Source organism: Saccopteryx bilineata, chromosome 1, assembly GCF_036850765.1.
Source record: "Saccopteryx bilineata isolate mSacBil1 chromosome 1, mSacBil1_pri_phased_curated, whole genome shotgun sequence".
In the NCBI taxonomy this organism is placed as follows: domain Eukaryota; kingdom Metazoa; phylum Chordata; class Mammalia; order Chiroptera; family Emballonuridae; genus Saccopteryx; species Saccopteryx bilineata.
The window spans coordinates 107,554,334-107,573,993 of NC_089490.1; the positions used below are offsets into that span (position 1 = coordinate 107,554,334).

General features: G+C 38.7%; 1 protein-coding gene across 1 annotated transcript in view; it reads left to right on the forward strand.

The window, feature by feature from the left end:
* The window catches only part of POLR3B (RNA polymerase III subunit B), a 135,858-nt gene that overhangs the window by 27,369 nt on the left and 88,829 nt on the right, over window positions 1-19,660 (forward strand). The window contains exons 10-11 of the mRNA XM_066263543.1: window positions 9,865-9,987; window positions 12,754-12,873. Coding sequence (XP_066119640.1) covers window positions 9,865-9,987; window positions 12,754-12,873 — 243 coding nt within the window. The remainder of the gene's footprint in view (window positions 1-9,864; window positions 9,988-12,753; window positions 12,874-19,660) is intronic.

Sequence of the window (19,660 nt, forward strand, 5' to 3'; positions counted from 1 at the left end):
TAGTGATGAGTAAGTCTCCCACCTACCTGTACCTAACCATGTGATTCTTCTGCCCAGAGATACTAGTTGCTACTAGTTTCTTTCTAGAGATAATCTGCACATACAAGCACACGCGTACATAGTACATTTTTATTATTGTTTATTGTATTGTTTTTTATTTACATATATTGCACATCATTTTTTACTTAGGTTTTTCCTTTACTTTTTTTTTGTAACTTAGTTTGGAGATAGTGTTAGATTACTTCATATAGAGCTACTATATTCTTTCTTACAAACTGTTCTATTTATGGTTGTACTATTATTTAATCATTCCCCATCAGTGGAGATATATATATATATATTGCTGTTACAAAACTGCTGTAATGTCATATTCCACATGGGCAAGGATATCTATAGGCTAAATTTCTGGTAGTGGAATTTTCTAGCTCAAAGAGTATGGACCAAGTTCATTGTCCTTTTTTATGGCTTTCTGGATTCTAGTGAGTTTCTACATAAACATGAGTCTTCATTCTCAACTGATTTCTTATTAGCTTGTTCTTCTTCTCTGATAATTGTATAGTGGCTCTGAGACAAATATTATGCCCATTCTATGAACAGTTATAATATTAGTCATTTATCAAAACAAAAATGGTTCATATTATAGCATACAGTTGGTCTTCAGTATGCACAGAATCTGTATTTGCCAATTCTACTTGCTAAAATTTATTTGTAACTGCAAATCAATATTTGTGGTGCTTTTCAATTATTCATGGACATACACATGCACAGAACAGTAAAAAATTTGAGTCACCAAACACGCACATTCCCAGCTGAGATCAGACAAAGCAACACTGCCTACTCATTTTAGCTCTTTTTGAAGTTTATTTCGTGCTATGTTTTTTGCATTTTTGTACCTTTAGTTGGTGGTTTTACTGTTTAAAATGACGTGCAGGCATAGTGCTGAGGTTGCTGTCTAGGGTTCCAAAGGGCAAAAAAGCTGTGATGTGCCTTATGGAGAAAATATGTGTGTTAAATATAAGTTTTGTTCAGGTATGAGTTACAGTGTTGTTGGTTGTGCCTTCAGTGTAAATGAATCATATAGCTATATTAAATATGGTATCTTTAAATAGAAACATCGTAGTAATCAGTTGAAGACAGTGTAACCATAGGCTCACAAGAACCTAACTATTCCCTCTAGGAGCAATGCTTCAGTATTTGTTAATTCAGTGTTTTCGGCAACTTTGTAGAATGTAGCTACTCTGAATAATGATGATCAGCTGTAGATGGGTATTAAATGACTCTTGAAAACTAGGTTGATTGAAATAAAGAGCTCAGATTATCTTAGGAAATACTGAAGAGATACTGAATACTCCAGATAATTTCAGAGGTTGATATAATTACTCACTTCTCATTATTTAGTTTTACTTCAGCATTAAATATTTCTGTTCATCAGTGGTAATGGTAGTGGAAATATTTTGGGGAGTCTCAGCAAGAGAAAAACAGAGAGATCCTCTTAGGTGGAATTAACTAAGTTGGTTAAAAAGGAAAAACATTTGGATATAAGCCTTGAGGAGTAAGAAAGGAGCTGAGCACCCCAACCGGGATCCACCCAGCAACCTCTTTCTGGGACTGATGCTGTGCCCATTTGGGGCCATGCTTGCAAGCAAGCTATAATTAGTGCCTGAGGTGGAGGCTACACGACCCATCCTAAGTTCCTGGTGCCTATGTGCTCGAACCAATCAAGCCATAGCGGTGGGAGAAGAGAGAGAGAGAATGAGAAGGGGAAGGAAGAAGGGTGGAGAAGCAGTGGTTGCTTCTCCTGTGTGCCCTGACCTAGGACATCCATATGCTGGGCCGATGCTCTACTACTGAGCAAACTGATCAGGGCCAAAAAAATATTTTAATGTTTAGTAGAGCTTAATTTGCTTTTGAGTTCTCTAAATGAAATGATGCCATTTATTTTCTTTTTAGGGTGATGATGATGATGATGATGATGATAATGATAGAATCATTGTATCAGGGGGCCAGGGAGAATTTATAAATACACTTTATTATCTTTGTTCAAATTCTATATTTTTTAAACATAGAAGTAATTTTGGCTTTTTTCTAGGGAACCCTTGGTACCCAACACAGTGGTGTTTAGTGAAGAAAATTTTAACTGTGTAGAATTACATCTCCAGCAGAGGGCAGTATGCTCCTATACATCAAAAGAAATTTTTTGAAAGTTTTTGATGCTTGCTGTATATATTACTACATTCCTTATACCAGAAATTATAAATTGATTATAATGCATGTAATCTTATATCACTCACGTGGGAATGCACTAGACACATGCATTAATATCAGAAAACCTTTATTAACTACTCTTTTTGGGTAGATGACAAATGCTTCATAAGACAGTTTCTTCTGTCAAACTTATTTCATATTTGTGCCATAAACCTATACATATATATAACTGACATAGATCTTTTTTATAATGGGCTACTAGCAATGTACATTTTAATGTAACCAGTACTTGAGATTTCAAACTTCTATCTTTCTGATTATAAAGCAATCTTTGCATCATAAAAATTTAGAAAGGCACTGAAAAGTCTAACTATATTTTTCCTGATCTTTTTTCCTTTGCTTTTATAATATACACATTGATTTTATGTTTCATTTAATGAATTGTAAATAGTTTTCCATGTCTGTAAATATGAGTCTACATCATTGCTTTTACTAGGTATTGTATAGAAATTGCATGTGTATATCTTTATGCCGTTTCCTAGAGTGGGACACTTAGATGTCATCCCCCTGCCCTAAGTGTTCACTCTTATACACAACCTTGGGTGTCCTTATACAGACATTTTTGTGCATGTGGTTGATTATTTTGTGAGATTTTTATTCCTGGTAGTGGAATTACATCTTTTCTTTTAAAAATTTCATACATGTTGCCACATTTTTCTCCTGAAATGTATCCATTAAATTCGATGTATAATATGAGTTATACATAGTATTTCATAAGTATATAAGAATCAAATATTTTAAAATTTCAGTTCAGACTTTTCAATTCAAATTTCAGTCACTTTTTCTGGTTTCTACTATAGGGATACTTTAATAATCTGATAGAAACATGTTTGATAACCACTATTTAGACTTTCCATCTAAGAGTTAGAAAGTGTATTGGATTGCTTAGAATCAGAAATATCTAGGTTGAATTCCAGCTTCTCCACTTATTAGTTATGTGACCATGGGCAATTTCCCAATCTCTGAGACTTGGATAATTCATCTGTAAAGTATTAATAGAATATCACCTAAGAGGATAGTGGTGAAGAGCAAAAGAGATCCTGTATTTTTTGAAGCTGCCTGGAAAGTGGATGCTCTTTGTCTCCCCTTGATTCTCCTTACGCTTTTAATGTTAGAAGCCCAGGAAAATAAACTGGGGTGCTAAGAAAGTCAAATCATTTCTCTCTTTGTGTTGTGTGGCCTTCACACAGACCTTGACAATCATTAGGACTTGATGGTTGTTGAATGTAACCAACAATTGGCTAGAAGGGACAGAAACAGCAGGGTTTCCAGAGTCCATGCTGAGTCTGAATATGACGGATAAAGCTTTTAAGATCTAGATCAGCCTTATTTATGTTCTTGAATCACTACAAAGGTTTTCCTGCCCATGAATCATCCCCACTTTACACTCTGTATTCCTGAGTATTCACAGTTGTGCTGTGATGGCATCGGCAGTCTGAAAGTTTTTGTGGAAAAGAATAAAATTTTAGGGGGTGCTGGGCATTGTTTTTGGATGCCAACTTACGTTGAAATTTTTTATCTTTAAAGAAAAAATATTAAACACTTAAAAAGAGCCATTACAGTTCTTTTATTATCTGTAATAAAAGATTACTTCTGGTAATAATAAGTTGATATCTGTCTACTTTAAAGAAAAATTAGAGATTTTTAAATATTAAATGTTTTAAGAATTTATTGCCTTTTCTCCTTCACATAATATATTTCAACATGCCACCATTAACCTGTACATCATTTTCATCAGTTCATTAGTATTCTTTTTTCTTTTAAAAGTCACACTTTTAGTCACAGTGTATATCCAAGGAGAAGACTTCATGCCACTTTTTAAAGAACATTTCTCCTTATTTTTGTTCTTATTGTTGATTGCCAGACTTGGTGACTGTGCTAAAACCTATTGTCTCTGCTATTTTTTCATAAGGTTATTAATATAGCATTCACTTTTGACTTAAAGTAGGTGAAATGATTTCAGATGTCTAGAGTACAAAGAGCTCCATGTAAAGCTAGTTTTCAGATGTCTAAATTATGTCTGTAAAGCAAAATGGTTGGGCATTTTGCTGTCGTTTCCTTAGCAATATGTCATTTATTTGTAGCTGTGACTTCAGAAAGCTAAATAGTCATAAAGCCAGTTTGGTCTTCGGAGGTAGAATGCTTTTGATAATAGGCTGACTGAGTTATCACCCTGTATTTCAGTGTATTTTAGATACAGGAAGAGTTTAGTCTTTTAGAGGGCAGCTTTGCCACTGATCATTCTTTCAGCACACGTGGTGTCATTTACCATGTGTTTGTCATGTCTTTGCTTCATAGCTTAGCAATATTTGGAAGGCCTAATAGTCTACTTAGGTCTATGTCAGGCCACTTGAAAATTCTATGCAATTATAAAATTACTGCTTAGATTCACCATCAGGACAACTTGAAGTGACAGTCCATATGTTAAGTGAAGATGGACTGTTAGTATTATTAAACACCAATTGCTTCTCGGCCTTTTGGCTAAGATCAAGTGTAGTATTATTAAACACCTAAATAGGCAATCAAAAGATAGTCTTTTTGGCCCTGGCTGGTTTGCTCAGTGGATAGAGTATTGTCCTTTGTATGGATGTCCCAGGTTTGAGCTTTGGTCAGGGCACACAAGGGACGTGACCGTTGGCTTCTTTCCCCCTCTCTCTCTCCCTCCTCTTCTGCCTCTCCCCCTTCTCCCCTTCTCCTCCCACAGCAGTGGCTCCACTGGTTAGAGTGTCAGTCCCAGACACTGAGGATAACTCGATTGGTCCGAGCATGGCAGCCTCAGGTGCTAAAGATAACTCATTTGATTCAAGCATCAGCCCCAGACAGGGGTTGCCAGGTGGATCCCAGTCGGGGCACATGTGGGAGTCTGTCTTACTATCTCCCCTCCTCTCACTTAAAAAAACAAAAAGTAAATAAAAGAATTTTTTCACTTGAAGATTACTAAACTAAAAATTAATTATTAAAATAATCTAGGTGGTCTTTAATTCAGATGTTTTTAGATATTAATATGCCTCAAGAAATGGGGATGATCCAGAAAGCTACTGCCATTTTAGTGCTAGGATTTTATTTCTGTCTCAGTAAGACCATTTCTGCCAAATCATTTGTGTGCTTTGTTTGGTATCAGTCCTATGTAACATATAAGCCCGAAACTCTTTTAGTGTTTGAGTTTTCCTCTAAGAAGTGGTGTGTGTTGTTCACAAAGTTTTACATCTAAAGATTTTAGAGAAAGGTGCTTAGCTCCTATTGCAAGTTAGTTGCCTTAGTATTTTTTCTCTTATACAATATTTTGATTTCATTGAAACCCAAATAATAGTATTTTGAGAGATTGACAGGTAAAAATTAACTTATATTCTAATTAGCTTCTCACAGGGAGCTATTCTCTTCTGATATTTGTGACTGGCTACTTGTAGACTGAGGAGAACGTGTAGATGGTTATACATATATTCCATCACCATCACAATAGCTGCAACTCAGTCCACTTGATCAAAGGATAATCTATTGTAGTTTAATTTACTTTTCAATTTTTTAAAAATTAGGACTGGGCCCTGGCCAGTTGGCTCAGTGGTAGAATGTCGGCCCTGTGTGTGGATGTCCCAGCTTTGATTCCCAGTCAGGGCACACAGGAGAAGCACCCATCTGCTTCTCCATACCTCCCCCTCTCCTCTATTTCTCTCTCTCTTTCCCTCCCGCAGCCAAGGCTCCATTGGAGCAAAGTTGGCCCAGGCACTGAGGATGGCTCCATGGCCTCTGCCTCAGGCGCTAGAATGGCTCTGGTTGCAACAGAGTGATGCCCCAGATGGACAGAGCATCGCCCCCTGGTGGGCATGCCGGTGGATCCTGGTCGGGCGCATGAGGGAGTCTGTCTGACTGCCTCCCTGCTTGTAACTTCAGAAAAATACAAAAAAAAAAAAAAAAAAAAAGGACTGATAAATATCTACTTATATTGATATCTCATACCTATATAACTTTTAAGGGAATGCTCTGTTAAAGATAGACCTGTTAAAGATAGACCCCAGTGAATAGTTGCGTACAAATCTGTAAACTTTTCTTTGTCCATAAAACATCTTGAAAAATTAGCAAGACACTTACTGTAAAACTGAGCTTCCTAAACTTTCATATTTTAGAAAGGAATTTGATGTGCATATTCCCATGAGATTCAAAAGTCAGATAAACGATGGAAATAAAGAGCTGTTGAGGACAAATATGTACTACACAGACCAGGTAAGGCAGGAGTGTGATGAATGAGAAAAATTAAGGCAGGACACAGGAGATTTGGGAAGGAACAAACAATAAGGTATTATATGAGTCTGAACTTAGATGTAAGCTTCACTGGTATCCAATGACTAACTCTCATCCTTACTTAGGAATGTTTGAAAACATTCTTAGACCCTCCAATTTCTGTTTTGCCACCAGAATGCTTGATGTGTGTTTTCATCTGTAAAATCACTTTGAATCTGAGCAAGACACTAAATCAAGGAGTCTGAATTGCTATTTATTCATGATTTAAATTTATTTTTAAAAAGTTTTCTTTGCTGGTAAAGGTTATCCCTGATCAATATTATTACTATCTGGATTTGTAAGAGTAGTAAGTAGAGACAAGAGAAGGAGAGTAAGACTGGGTTTTTGTTTGACCTTTGAACAAAGGCAATAGATCCCTGATACTGAGTGACTCTAGGAGCAGCCACTCAAACATCTATGGGCTAAGCGGGCACTTTTCAGAGAAAAAGAAGAAGGAAAATAAGGAATTCTTTACCTTAAATCTGGGCAGAAATGGCAGTTCCACCGTAATCCTGCATCTTCTACTGAAAAGGGGCATGGAAAACTGTCGTCACTCTTACTTACAGGTAGTAAAGGAAAGCTATACTTTCTAGTAAGACAATGACTTTTCTATTTGACTTTCAAAGTTCAGACTCCAGATAACTTTGAGTGTTGCATACTATTTGCAGCAGCATACGTCAAACATTACCTTGTTCTAATGTACAAACAGAAAAAGAATGGAATAAAAGGAACAGGAAATGGAAGAGGAGAGAGGCAGAGGGTTACTTGTCAAACTTGGCCGTAAAGGATGCCACTAATAGTTTCCCTCTAGCACCAGAAAGTGTCCGCGTAGTACGTGGTGCGTGGCTCCCCAACAACTCTAGAGGGACCGCATCTGCAGGGTCTCCCTTTCTGCCAAATGAGTTCCTAGCTCCATACACTGACTCCCAGGCTCCTTGAAAGAAGAGCGCTCCCAGATGCTGCTGTTTTGCAGCGCTGGCTCAATCAATATGTATACAACTTTTTTTTTTAAAGGATTGTGTACTGACTGAATACATTTAAAAGAAATTATATTTTGAAACCCCTTCTGCCATGAACAGAAATGACATCTTTTTACCATGCTATTGGTTTTTAAGTTAAGCTTCCTAATGCATAATAAATATGTGGTGGATTAAAATAATTAGGATGATAATTTTTGAGGATAGCTCTCCTTTAATTGATGAAAGGCTAAGTACTTTTTTTAAAAAAGACTTTATTCATTTTAGAAAGAGAGAAAAAGGTGGGGGTGGGGGTGCAGAGAGGAGAGAAAGCATCCACTTGTAGCTGCTTCTCGTGTGTGCCTTGACCAAGCAAGCCTGGGGTTTCGAAATGGTGACCGCTGACAGCATTCCAGGTCACTTTTATGTACCGTGCCACCACAGGTCAGGCGAAAGGCTAAGTGTTTTAATGAATGTGTGTAATTTTTAAAAAAAGAGAGCTTATGTCTAGTGTCCATTTTAATACATGCATCATATCAAATTAGAGATAAAAATATGCAAAAATTATAGTACAAAAAAGATTTGTATTCGGAAAACTTCTTTACTCACTAAACAAAGAAAATTGAACAATTTAACACTTAAAAAATATTTTAAATTTAGATAATGAATTTAATTCCAAAATTTGGTCTATTAATAATCTATGCTACATAACAAGTTATAGCACAGTTTGTGTTGGGCAGGGATTTGGGAGTCGCTTGGCTGGGTGGCTCTGCCTAAGGGTCTTTTGTAAGTCAAGATATGAACCAAGGCCACAGTCATGTGAAGGCAGATTAGAGCTGAGGCTGCATGTTCGTGACGGCTCGCCCACATGGCGATGGGCCTCACCGCTGGACCTCCAGGCTTGAGTGTCTTCATGACTCGGCTGCTGTGTTTCTGCAAAGGAACACTTTGAGTGACAGAAAGCCAGAGGGCTGTTGTGCCTTTTATGACTAAGGCTTCAAAGTTGTACACTGTCATTTCCACATTTTTTCTGCAGAAGTGTCATTAGGGAATTGGTCTTCACCTTTTGAAAGGAGTGTCAAAGAATTAGTGAACATTTTTTTAAACCACCACAGTTGACTTAAAAGGAGAACATAGCATATATATTTAGCTCCCCACAAAAAAAAAATATCAAAACTTTCAATTATGTTTGATCTGATACTAAAGTATCCATGTGAAATGTACAGAGTACAGACTAAAATTCAGTTGTAGAATTGTAGAATTTTGAGCTGGAAGGGACCTGGTGGTGCCCTCCTTTTATAAAAATGAGAAAACTGAGGTGAGAGAGGTGACTTGACAGTCGTGGTTATAAGGTCTATTGTTGACATTACATTAGGATGGACACTTCAGAGAGGTTCCCTTTCCGTTATACTCAGGGTAATGTTGTTGAAGGTCTGTACGAAGTGGGATTCAACTTAACCTGTGTCTCTTACGTGTGGAGAGAGAACTGAGAACCAGGCCATCAAAGCCTGACGAGAAAATTATCTCTGGTTCTGTTTTCTCTGTATAACTAAAGGAAGAGTTTTAATGCAAACATAACTTTTAAGAAGCAGATTATTCCTCTGCCAAGAGTGGACTAGTGCGATTGTGCTCTGTTTCTTGATATGGCAGACTTCCAGGCAAATGTGTGAAGGAGTGAGCCTTCGCACCATATGGAATCTACAAAGACCTGCACTGCTGGCTGCCACCTTGAAACACTTAAGTGGGTTTCTTAAACCTGTTAAGTGTATTCTTAGTTTTTTGTGTGTGGGTTTTTTTTTTGTATTCTTAGTTTTTAAAAGACTTCTTTTAAAACCTGCATAAAGTATAGCTTGGTTATCTCTAAAAGAGTGAGGTGAAACATCCCTTAGGATAAAAAATTCTTTTAGCCTGAATGTGAATGATTTGACAAGTTTCAGAAAAATCATTTTTTTGACAAAATTAATTGAGGTTCTGTTAATTTTCAGTAGTGCACATTTTCTGATTTGCTCTTTGGCTGCTTATTTTTCTTCTTCCCAGTTTGTCTTTGAAATTGTGACCAGTGCCTCCACTGTATTGCCCCACCTTCTTTTTCATGATGGAACTCATAAGGTTTTTATACATTTTAGAAGATAGTACACATACAGAAAGTATTTGAGAATGTTTGTTTTCTTCTTCCTAATCAAAATTTCTGTTTCAGGTTCTTCTGCAGCTTGGGCTATGGCTGCCAATGCCAGATGGCACCATTTCTGAGGAAAGAGCTAGCTTTTGCTTAGAAGTAATACCCACAAACAATGCCAGATTAGCATAAGCAAATGTCAGTGAGTTAACACAAAGCCAACACTCTTTCTATCTTTTCTTCCCTTCCTAGGCCATGGGTGTTGAGAGTGACCAGGAAATTGTGCAGATGATTGGAACAGAGGAGCACGTGATGGCTGCATTTGGGCCCAGTTTGGAAGAGTGCCAGAAAGCTCAGATTTTCACACAGATGCAGGTGTGTCTTTTCATCTTGTCCTTTGCTGTGACAGGAATTGGAGATTTAATGCTGCTCGTTGATAAAGCATGGCATGCAGTGATTTTTGGGGGTGTAGCTTTGGGAGGGATGTTGGGGAGATAGAAGGAGTGATAGAGAAGCTTCTCTGACTCATTTTTTCAGGGATTTTAGGGAGGAGTGTGCCTAGACAATCATCCTTGGGTGTCTAAGAAGGGGGATATGTGGCCAAGAGGCTTTTGTTCTGATATGATAGAAGTACTCTCTTTTTTCCTTATTTGCCTGAGTTATATATATATTTAAAAATTACAGTGAATCTAGTATAGAAGACATTTTTTTTTCATTTCTCTTTACTATCCATTTTTACTCCATACGTCTAATTGCTTTTGCCATCTAGCTGTATGTGATTTCTGTCTCTTCCTGAATTTTCAATGTTATCAGCAAGAAAGGCCCAGGATCAGAGACCCCTTTACCACTACAGAGCCTTCATTGACCTGCTGAAGCACTCTTAATTGGAACATGGGATTTTAGGACAAGACACCAAGATGAAGATAGGGAGCTATATATAAATATATGGGAGCTATATATATATATAGACATAGGATATATAACAGCTATACTTAGGATTTTTAGTCCAGTATTTGTGAAGTGCTTTGCTAAGTAGAATCAGTGGTGACATCCCTAAGAACCATCCTGAGAGGTGGGAATTTCCAACTATGGAAGTGCAATAGTGCTTATTGATCCATATGTATGTTGTCTATTCTGTGGGTTACTTACAAGGCATAAATTCTAGGCTGCTTTTTCCTTGTTACCTAAGACACTTACAGAAATAGCATTTTCCCACTTAAATCTATTAGTGTGTGTTCAGAAAAATCAAACCCGTCTTGATATTTTCAAAGACTGAGTCAAACATTTGGGAAGGGTATTGTCGTATGTAAGGATATATAATTTCAGAGGACAAATTAGTAGGGATATTCTCATTACTGTCTTCCTCTTTTTCTGCAGTTAATTAATAGTTCACTCTGGTTATTGGGCAGGCAGTATCAGGAAAACTTGTTGGGATTTAGGAGGTTCTATTTTTGGTCTTTATTGAAAGTGAAATATTTAATGAGCATGAAGATAAAAATGTTAAGAAATACCCAGGAACTGGCTTAGTTTGGGGAGATACACTATATCCTTTAAAGCTGTGTAATGCCCTGGAAGAGCAATTTGCCTTAATGATACCCCACTGAATTTAATGAGATCCATTATTCATTTTTTACACCCATCCTCATTGTCGGTCACATAATCCTAGCATCATAAAGTTGTGTGAGTTGGGGCTAAATAGTGGGTTGGAAAATCACTCATTTATTTCTCTTAAATAGCTACTGACAGAAAATTTTAACTAACTGAATCAGAGAAGTTCAATTAAAAGATAAGGAGAATATGTAGTTAATAAGAAAGCTTGAGCTCAGGGTCACTGGCTTGAGTGTGGGATTGTCATTATGACCACTTGGTCACTGGCTTGAGCCCAAAGGTCACTGACTTTAAAGCTCAAGGCCTCTGGCTTGAGCAAGGAGTCACTGGCTCTGCTGGAGCTCCCGGTCAAGGCACCTATGAGAAGCAATGAACAACTCAAGTGCCACAACTACAATTGGATGCTTTTCATCTCTCTCCCTTCCTGTCTCTGTTTCTCTCTCTGTGTCTCTGTCTCTTTATCTCTCTCTCAAGCCCACATGTGCTGAAATAAATAAATAAATAAGAAGAAGAAATTGGCCACGAAAGCATGGGTTTATTTCTGGACTTTTTATTCTCTCCCATTGATCTATTTGTCCTTATCCTAGTATCACACTGTCTTTCACTATAGTTTTATAATTAGAATCAGATAATGTAAATTCTCCAACTTCTTTTTCAAGATGGTTTCTGCTATTCCAGGTTTTCTGTATAGTCATATAAATTTTAAAATCAATTTTTGTTCTATAAAAGCCTGCCAGATCACTGGCCGGTTAGCTTACTCATTTAGAGTGTCATCCCGAAACACCAAGGTGTGGGTTCAATCCCTAGTTAGTGCACATACGGGAAATGACCAGTAAATGCACAGCTTAGTGGAACAACAAATGAATGCTTCTCTCTTTTTCTCTCTCCCTCCCTCCCGTCCTCTCTCCCTCTCTTTTTCTCTTCCTTTTTCTGTCTCTCTAAAAGCAATTGATAAAAAAAAATAATAATAATAAATAAAAAGCCTGCCAGGAGTATAATTAGCAGTTACGATGCATCTATTGGTCATTTTGGAGAGAATTTTAATAGTAAGCCATCTTAACACTATTAAATGTTCCAGTCTATGAAAATGGCATAATCATCAATTTATATAGATTTTGTTTTCTCTCAGCAATGTTTTACAGCTTTCAAGTTAGAGGTCTTACATGGTGTGATTCTTTCTTGAGGGGAGAAAAGCACTACCTCAAAATATTAACTGTAGACTGTGGTTTTCTCTAGGTGGAAGGTTTGTGACTACTTTATATATATATATTTACTTATCTATATTTTCTAAATTTTCTACAGTGATTATGTATCAATTTTATAGTAAGAAAACAACAAAATAAAAAAGGAACCAGTGTATTAGATACTGCATAAGTTGTTTTGCTGTTGATTTTTGGCTAGGCCCAGTACAGCTTTCTCTTTAACCGGGATCCTTGTCTGTTTTGCTTATGGTGTTTTGTATAGATACATGCTTAATAAATATCCTGCAATGATCTCATTAAACATTATTATACTATATTCTGGCTTTTATAGGCATTAAAATACATAGGTAACAAAGTAAGAAGGCAAAGGATGTGGGGAGGTGGACCAAAGAAAACCAAAATAGAAGAAGCAAGAGAGCTCCTGGCTTCTACCATTCTAACCCATGTACCAGTGAGTACCTTTGCAACTCTGAATGATGACTGTGGGTCTGCATTTCTGTTAAAATTTTCTGAATACCATTTTACATTAGAGGACTAGACTGCCCCACGAGGAATACTCTTCCATTGTTAACAGTTTATTTGTACTGGAAGAATGTTAGCTGTATTTGTACCATCATCATGTTTATTCTCTCCTGGTTCTTTCAGTCTAATGTTATAGTTTATATATGTGTGTGTGTTTGTATATATATGCACTCATACATATGTTAATGCTGCTATTCCATTTCATGCTTTTAAAGGATGTAGATGTTTGTTTTTTATTGAGGTATAATTAACATACAGCATATTAGTTTCAAGTGTACAACAAAATGATTCAATTTTTGTATATATTGCAAAGTGATAACCACAATAAGTCTAGTTAACATTTGTCACTATACATAGGTGCAGATTTTTTTTCTTTTTATGAGAACTTTTAAGATTTACTCTCTTAGCAATTTTAAAACATGCAGTACAGTGTTATACACTATAGTCGTCTTTATATTGTAATAACTGGAAGTTTGTGCCTTTTGACTCCCTTGTCTTTAATGTTTTTAAATGACTTAAAACAAATTTATGGTGGCTTGCCCATATGGATACTTTTTTATACTGTGATAAATTATACATAACATAAAAATTACCATTTTTAAGTAAATAGTTCTGTGGCAGTAAATATATTTTTGTTGTTGTGTTACTCTGGTAGATGCTTTTTAATGTACTACATGAGTTCATCTCCTAGACCTTGAATTTTAGAGTTCACATGGTCTAGTCTCCTTCACTTACAGTGAAGATTCTCAGGTCCAGGCAAGCTAGGTGATCAGCCTTGTCACCCCCCTGGTTAATGGTCAGAAAGAGAGCTAGAAGCCACTTTCTGACCCTTGATCCAGTGCTTAATAGTTATTTTTTATTAACTTATCATTAAACAGAGATCGGTCATGTTGGCAAGAATGATCTTCCCTTACTCCTATTTAATATGTATCCTATACCTTTTAAAGTAATGGAAATATTTGTTAGGCCAACTTGTTAACCAAGTAGTGTGACTAAAGATGAGCTACCACGTTTACTCTTTATGAATGATTTAATTCAGGGGTTGCAAACTAGGGCTGATTATGAATAAAGGAAACTTGAGGGATCTGTGGGAGTGGACAGTGACCACCTAAATGCATTCAAATTTGATTTTCTTATTTTGAAACACCTTGTGAGCCTAATAATAAAGGTCTCTGTGATTCTGCTTTTCAGCTGCCATTTATTTGTGTATGTTCTTGATCTTATGCAAATAATTAGAAAAGTCTTAATGTTAAAGCTTGGTCTGAACTAAATTTTAACTTGGACGATTGGAAAAACAGTTTAAAACTCAAATACCAAAAATGAGAAATGGATACAACGAGGGCTTTAGAACCAGAGAGTCAAGGGTCCAAATCCTGGTGTCTTCATAGCTGATTTACTCTGGGCAAATCATAACTTTTCTAAGCTTCAGTTTTCTCATCTGGACAATGAAGCTAATACCACTTCCTCACGTGGTTGTTGTGATGATGCAGTATTTGTAATATATGTAAACCATGGTTTCCCGGCTCCCTGGCATGGCTGTCGAGTTTCTATTAGGAGCCCCACTTACTTTTCTACAGGGGTAGGCAAAAATAGGCTTAGAGTTATAATACAAATAAATGATACAATAATTAATAAATAATACAAGAATTGTTTCACCTACTCACAACTGTAAGACTACTTTTGCACACCCCTGTAGAGTAACTGAGAACTATTAGTTAATTACAGAACCTTAACTCATACAATGCTGGCTATTCTGACATTTATTTATTTAAATCGACAAGGTAATCATTGCTAGTTTAATGTGACTGCTATGGTCCTAAAGTGCCATTTTAAAAGTTTTGTTGTATATAATTCATTAAGGTAAAGTCAGAATAGATAAAACAGAAAAAGACCTTCATTTTCAAGAATGGTTTAGGGCAGAACAGGGGGTCCTTGGGTATGACACAGTTCTGTTCCTACGACAGTGATGTAACCTGAATTTTGGTGTAAGTTGAAACATACCCTAGCCTAACACAACGGGAGAGTTGCACTTTTAACAGTCCAAAATGGCGTAGATAACCCTACTGGGGGACGCCAACTCCCTCACTCATTCGCCACATTACTGCGTATTCTTCCACCACATGCAACCAAACTAGTTTGCCCGTGTACTTCGTAAGTATGATGGTAACGGCATAAGCCAAAACACTGACGTCTCAGTTTTTTTAAGTTTTTATAGGCGTGAGCATTGTCAACTTGAAACTTTGTATTTACCTAAGTGTAATATTAAAGATGATTTTAGGTGATACAGGGACATATTTTTTAACTTTTTTTTTTTTTTTTTTTGGTATTTTTTCGAAGTGAGAAGCGGAGGGGGCGGGGGCTGAGGCAGACAGACTCCCACATGCGCCCAACTGGGATCCACCCACGTGCCCACCAGGGGGGGATGCTCCCCATCTGGGGTGGAGCTCCACTGCAGTCAGAGCCATTCTAGCACCTGAGGTGGAGGCTCTGGAGCCATCCTCAGCGCCTGGGCCAATTTTGCTCCAGTGGAGCCTTGGCTGCAGGAGGATAAGAGAGAGACAGAGAGGAAGGAGAGGGGGAGGGGTGGAGAAGCAGATGGGCGCTTCTCCTGTGTGCCCTGGCCGGGAATCAAACCTGGGACTTCCATACGCTGGGCCAGTGCTCTACCACTGAGCCAACTGGCCAGGGGATACAGGGACATTTTTGAGTAATTCTGTACTTATTAGAAGAAATATAACTAGCGCATCAAATCCATTTTTTTGTAGTATTGGGGATCTTATAGTACTGTGTTTCTCTGAAAATAAGACAGTGTCTTATATTAATTTTTGCTCCTAAAGATGCGCTAGGTCTTTTTTTCAGGGGATGTCTTATTTTTCCATGAACAAGAATTCACATTTATTGTTGAACAAAAAAAAAATCAACATTTATTAATATACTATAGTCAACTATAATCATGTCATCACAAACATCAGCATAACCAGCCAGACTCTGAATTCCATCAAGAATTTCTTGTGACTATTTCCATGTACAACAATCTATCCTGTTTCCCCGAAAATAAGACAGTGTCTTGTATTAATTTTTGCTCCTAAAGACGCACTAGGTCTTATTTTCAGGGGAGGCCTTATATTTCTAAACTTGAAAAAAATTGCACTAGGTCTTATTTTCGGGGAAACAGGGTATTGTGTGGGATGAAATATACTTAAAACGTCCGTTTATAAGTTGAATAAGAATACTAAGTAGATAATTTAAGTATTAAGATGTGACAACAATCACAGTGGTGGAGTGACTTAGATTTGGAAAGCAGTGGTTTAGATGTGTCTACATAAAGGGAGAGAAATCGGCAAGAGCATTCCCCAGCACTTGTACCTGAGGGTGGCCTGCAGAGGCTCTAGGTTGGAACTCTGGCCTCTCAGTTCCTCAAAGGCAGTGGTTCTTAAAGTGCATTTTCAGACTAGTAGTGTCAGCATCACCTGGGAACTAGTTAGAAGTTCTTGAACTTGATCTCAGACCTACTGAATGAGACACTCTGGGGGTGGGCCCAGCAACCATCCAAGAAGCCCTCCAGTGGTTCTGATCCACACTAAAGTTTGGAAACTGCTGCTCTAAGGGTTTTTCCAAGATGTCTAGGACCTCTCTGTCCCCCAGTGTAATAGTAAAAGGACTCCACAGATTTTTTTATGACAATTTTTCTTTGTCAATGTTCCAAACTCATTTGGTAGATCTTTCTCTCCCTCTTTTAGATAATCTACAGGTTAATATCCCACAAAAGGATAGCCTGAACTAGTATTATTGGCATTCTGCCAAAAAGTGATTTCAGCCGCCAGACTAGAGGGTTTCTGTTCTCCATATCTATAGGAAAAGTGGGCTCAGTCCGAACTAATTTTTTCAGTTTAGACCTAGGGTTTACTTTTCAATGCATAGTAGTTAAAAAGGAGGTGGGTGAAATGAGTTCTGGTTCAAATGCTTTATAAAGTGCTGCGGGACATCTGTTATAAATATGCATATTTATTTCTATTTATAAATGTCTTCAGAGAATCTGCCAGTATTTATGCAAAATGAAAACATGAAATAGACTTTGCTAAAAGTTGAAAATTTTGCTAATGAAAGTTGGCTTCATTTTTTTAATTAACAAGAAAGGTAAATACAACTAGAAGAGTTACCTTTTTAATGTAACTTGCCACATTAACATCAGAAGAAAACTGAATTAAATAGATCTGAATGGAGGATCATATACTTTTGTAAATATCAATTGAGAATGTTCATTACTTAAAGCTGCCCAGACAGTGGGCTTTTCTGCTCAGTGGTATGGTAATTGGAGTTATGGTTATAGGTTTTTGTTTGAGGATGGACAAGAGAGTTTTCTCATTTTTTTTTTTAACAGAGAGAGAGTCAGAGAGTGATAGATAGGGATAGACAGGAACAGAGAGATGAGAAGCATCAATCATTAGTTTTTCGTTGCGCGTTGCGACACCTTAGTTGTTCATTGATTGCTTTCTCATATGTGCCTTGACCGCGAGCCTTCAGCAGACCGAGTAACCCCTTGCTGGAACCAGCGACCTTGGGCTCAAACTGGTGAGCCTTGCTCAAACCAGATGAGCCTGCGCTCAAGCTGGCGACCTCGGGGTCTCGAACCTGGGTCCTTCCGCATCCCAGTCCAACGCTCTATCCGTTGCGCCGCCGCCTGGTCAGGCAAGTTTTCTTTTTTAAAGGGGTTTCTATTTATTTACTTTTTTTAAACATAAGCTTGCTTTGATTTATATTTATTTTTATTTTAAATTTATTGTGTTGACATAGTTTCCACTCAATATAAACACCCTCTATCCCTTGTCCCCTCACCCCAAAGAGATTTTTCTTTTTAAATAACTAAATTTATTCCAACCTTTCTTATTGATGTAATTGTTTTGTGAGAACAAGATAACATAGCTTTTAGAGCTACTTTTTATTTTAGCCACTGTAATGCCAGTGGCCATGGCCAGCAGGTCCATATTGGATTCGGGCAGACAGTAGAGAAACTGCGGAGCCGAAAAGTGTTGGGCCATTCTGTTTAATAAAGTCTCACAGTAGCAGGCAGGCACGCAGGCAGGGAGGGGAAACCACCTCTCAGGCAAACAAACAGCAAGAATGGGCCCTCACAGTAGCAGGCAGGCAGTCTGCCATCCACAATCCCCCATCTCTCTCGAGTGCAAGCAGCCTTAGCCTTATAGAGGCTCTGCACACGTGCCTCTGCCACGTGCTTACACACTAATCAACCAAAAGTGCTTGCAACTAGTATACACTGTGAGCAAGCCTAACACGGCTGCCCCACATTCCACCCCTTTAGAGTTGCTCGCCTCACAATAGGTATATTACATACATACCAAAAGTGACCATTACAAAGGTACCCTATACAACTGGAGGCCCACCTCCAACTCCCCACCCCACGGTGCCAACAAGGCCACCCATCTTAGGTGGGAGGCCTGTACAGTCAAGGGCCATGTCCATTGAAACCAAAATGTCCTTGGTGTGTCTCTGCAATTGTGTGAGAGCAGCTTCCCGGGTGCAGGAGGGCGTCCACCAGAGCTGCCCCCCATTAGGGTCTCTCATACTGTCCAAAGCGGCATGTCCATTCATCAAGGGAGCCAGTGCCTCCCTGATTGCAGTCCAAGAGTCAGTCCACGATAGACAGCCCAGCTGTCCATAAATCACCGTGGTAAAGGTCCATTACAGGCAACTAGGTTCACAAAGGCCTCAGGCCTCCTCCCTCATCCCTGCCGTCATACCAGCTCCAAAGATGCTGCCCCAAGGGGGGGAGTGTGGCAACAGTGTCCAGACTCTCCACCTCTGCTCCAGAGAGCATGATGCCATCCCCTAAGCCCCACAATCACAGCAAGCCCACCAGGGGCTCAGTAGCTACTCTTTGCTGCTAGGTTTTTACCTTCTGGACAACCACTGGCCAAGCTTTGAGTGTGTGGATGGCAGCTTCAGCCTGAGACTCCTCATTCTCAGAAGAGGAGCTGGAAACGTCTGCTTCCCCTGACTCGGAGCCGCTCTGGCACAGCTCCATCTTCGGCTCCTACGGCTGCCGGCTCTCAGCCTGAAGCTGAACACGCAGTTGTTCCTCCAACAGCTGCTGCTGCCAACGTTTCAACCTCCAGGGCAAACAGCAACTCACAAACCCATCCAACCTCCTCCAGCGCTCCCTCCAGTCAAGCTGTTGCTGCCACTGGGTCCGCAACTCACCCTGGAGGTCTCGACCTCGGGCCACCTCTCACACAGAGCTCTCGGTTTCCTCCTGTACGGCTGTAAAAAACACCCAGCCTATGGCCCCCAAAAGGACAGCCATGGGGAACCATATGCTGGAGAACAGTGACCACTCTTTTATTTCACCCTTCAAGGGTGTCTGTAGCTCCATACCGATCTGCTTCAGATCCTGCCGACTACACCTGCCAGTGGCTACAGCCAGGCAGGTTCACATTGGATTCCGGCACACAGTAGAGAAACTGTGGAGCCAAAAAGCGTTGGGCCATTCCATTTAACAGAGCCTCAAAATGGCGGACAAGCACACAGGCCGGGGAAACCCCTTCTCAGGCACACAAATAGCAAGAATCGTCCCTCACAGTGGCCAGCAAGCAATCCGCCATCTACAATCTCCCATCTCTTGAGTGCAAGCACCCATATCTTTATATAGGCTATGCACACCTACCTCTGCCAGGTGTTCACACACCTAATCAACCAAA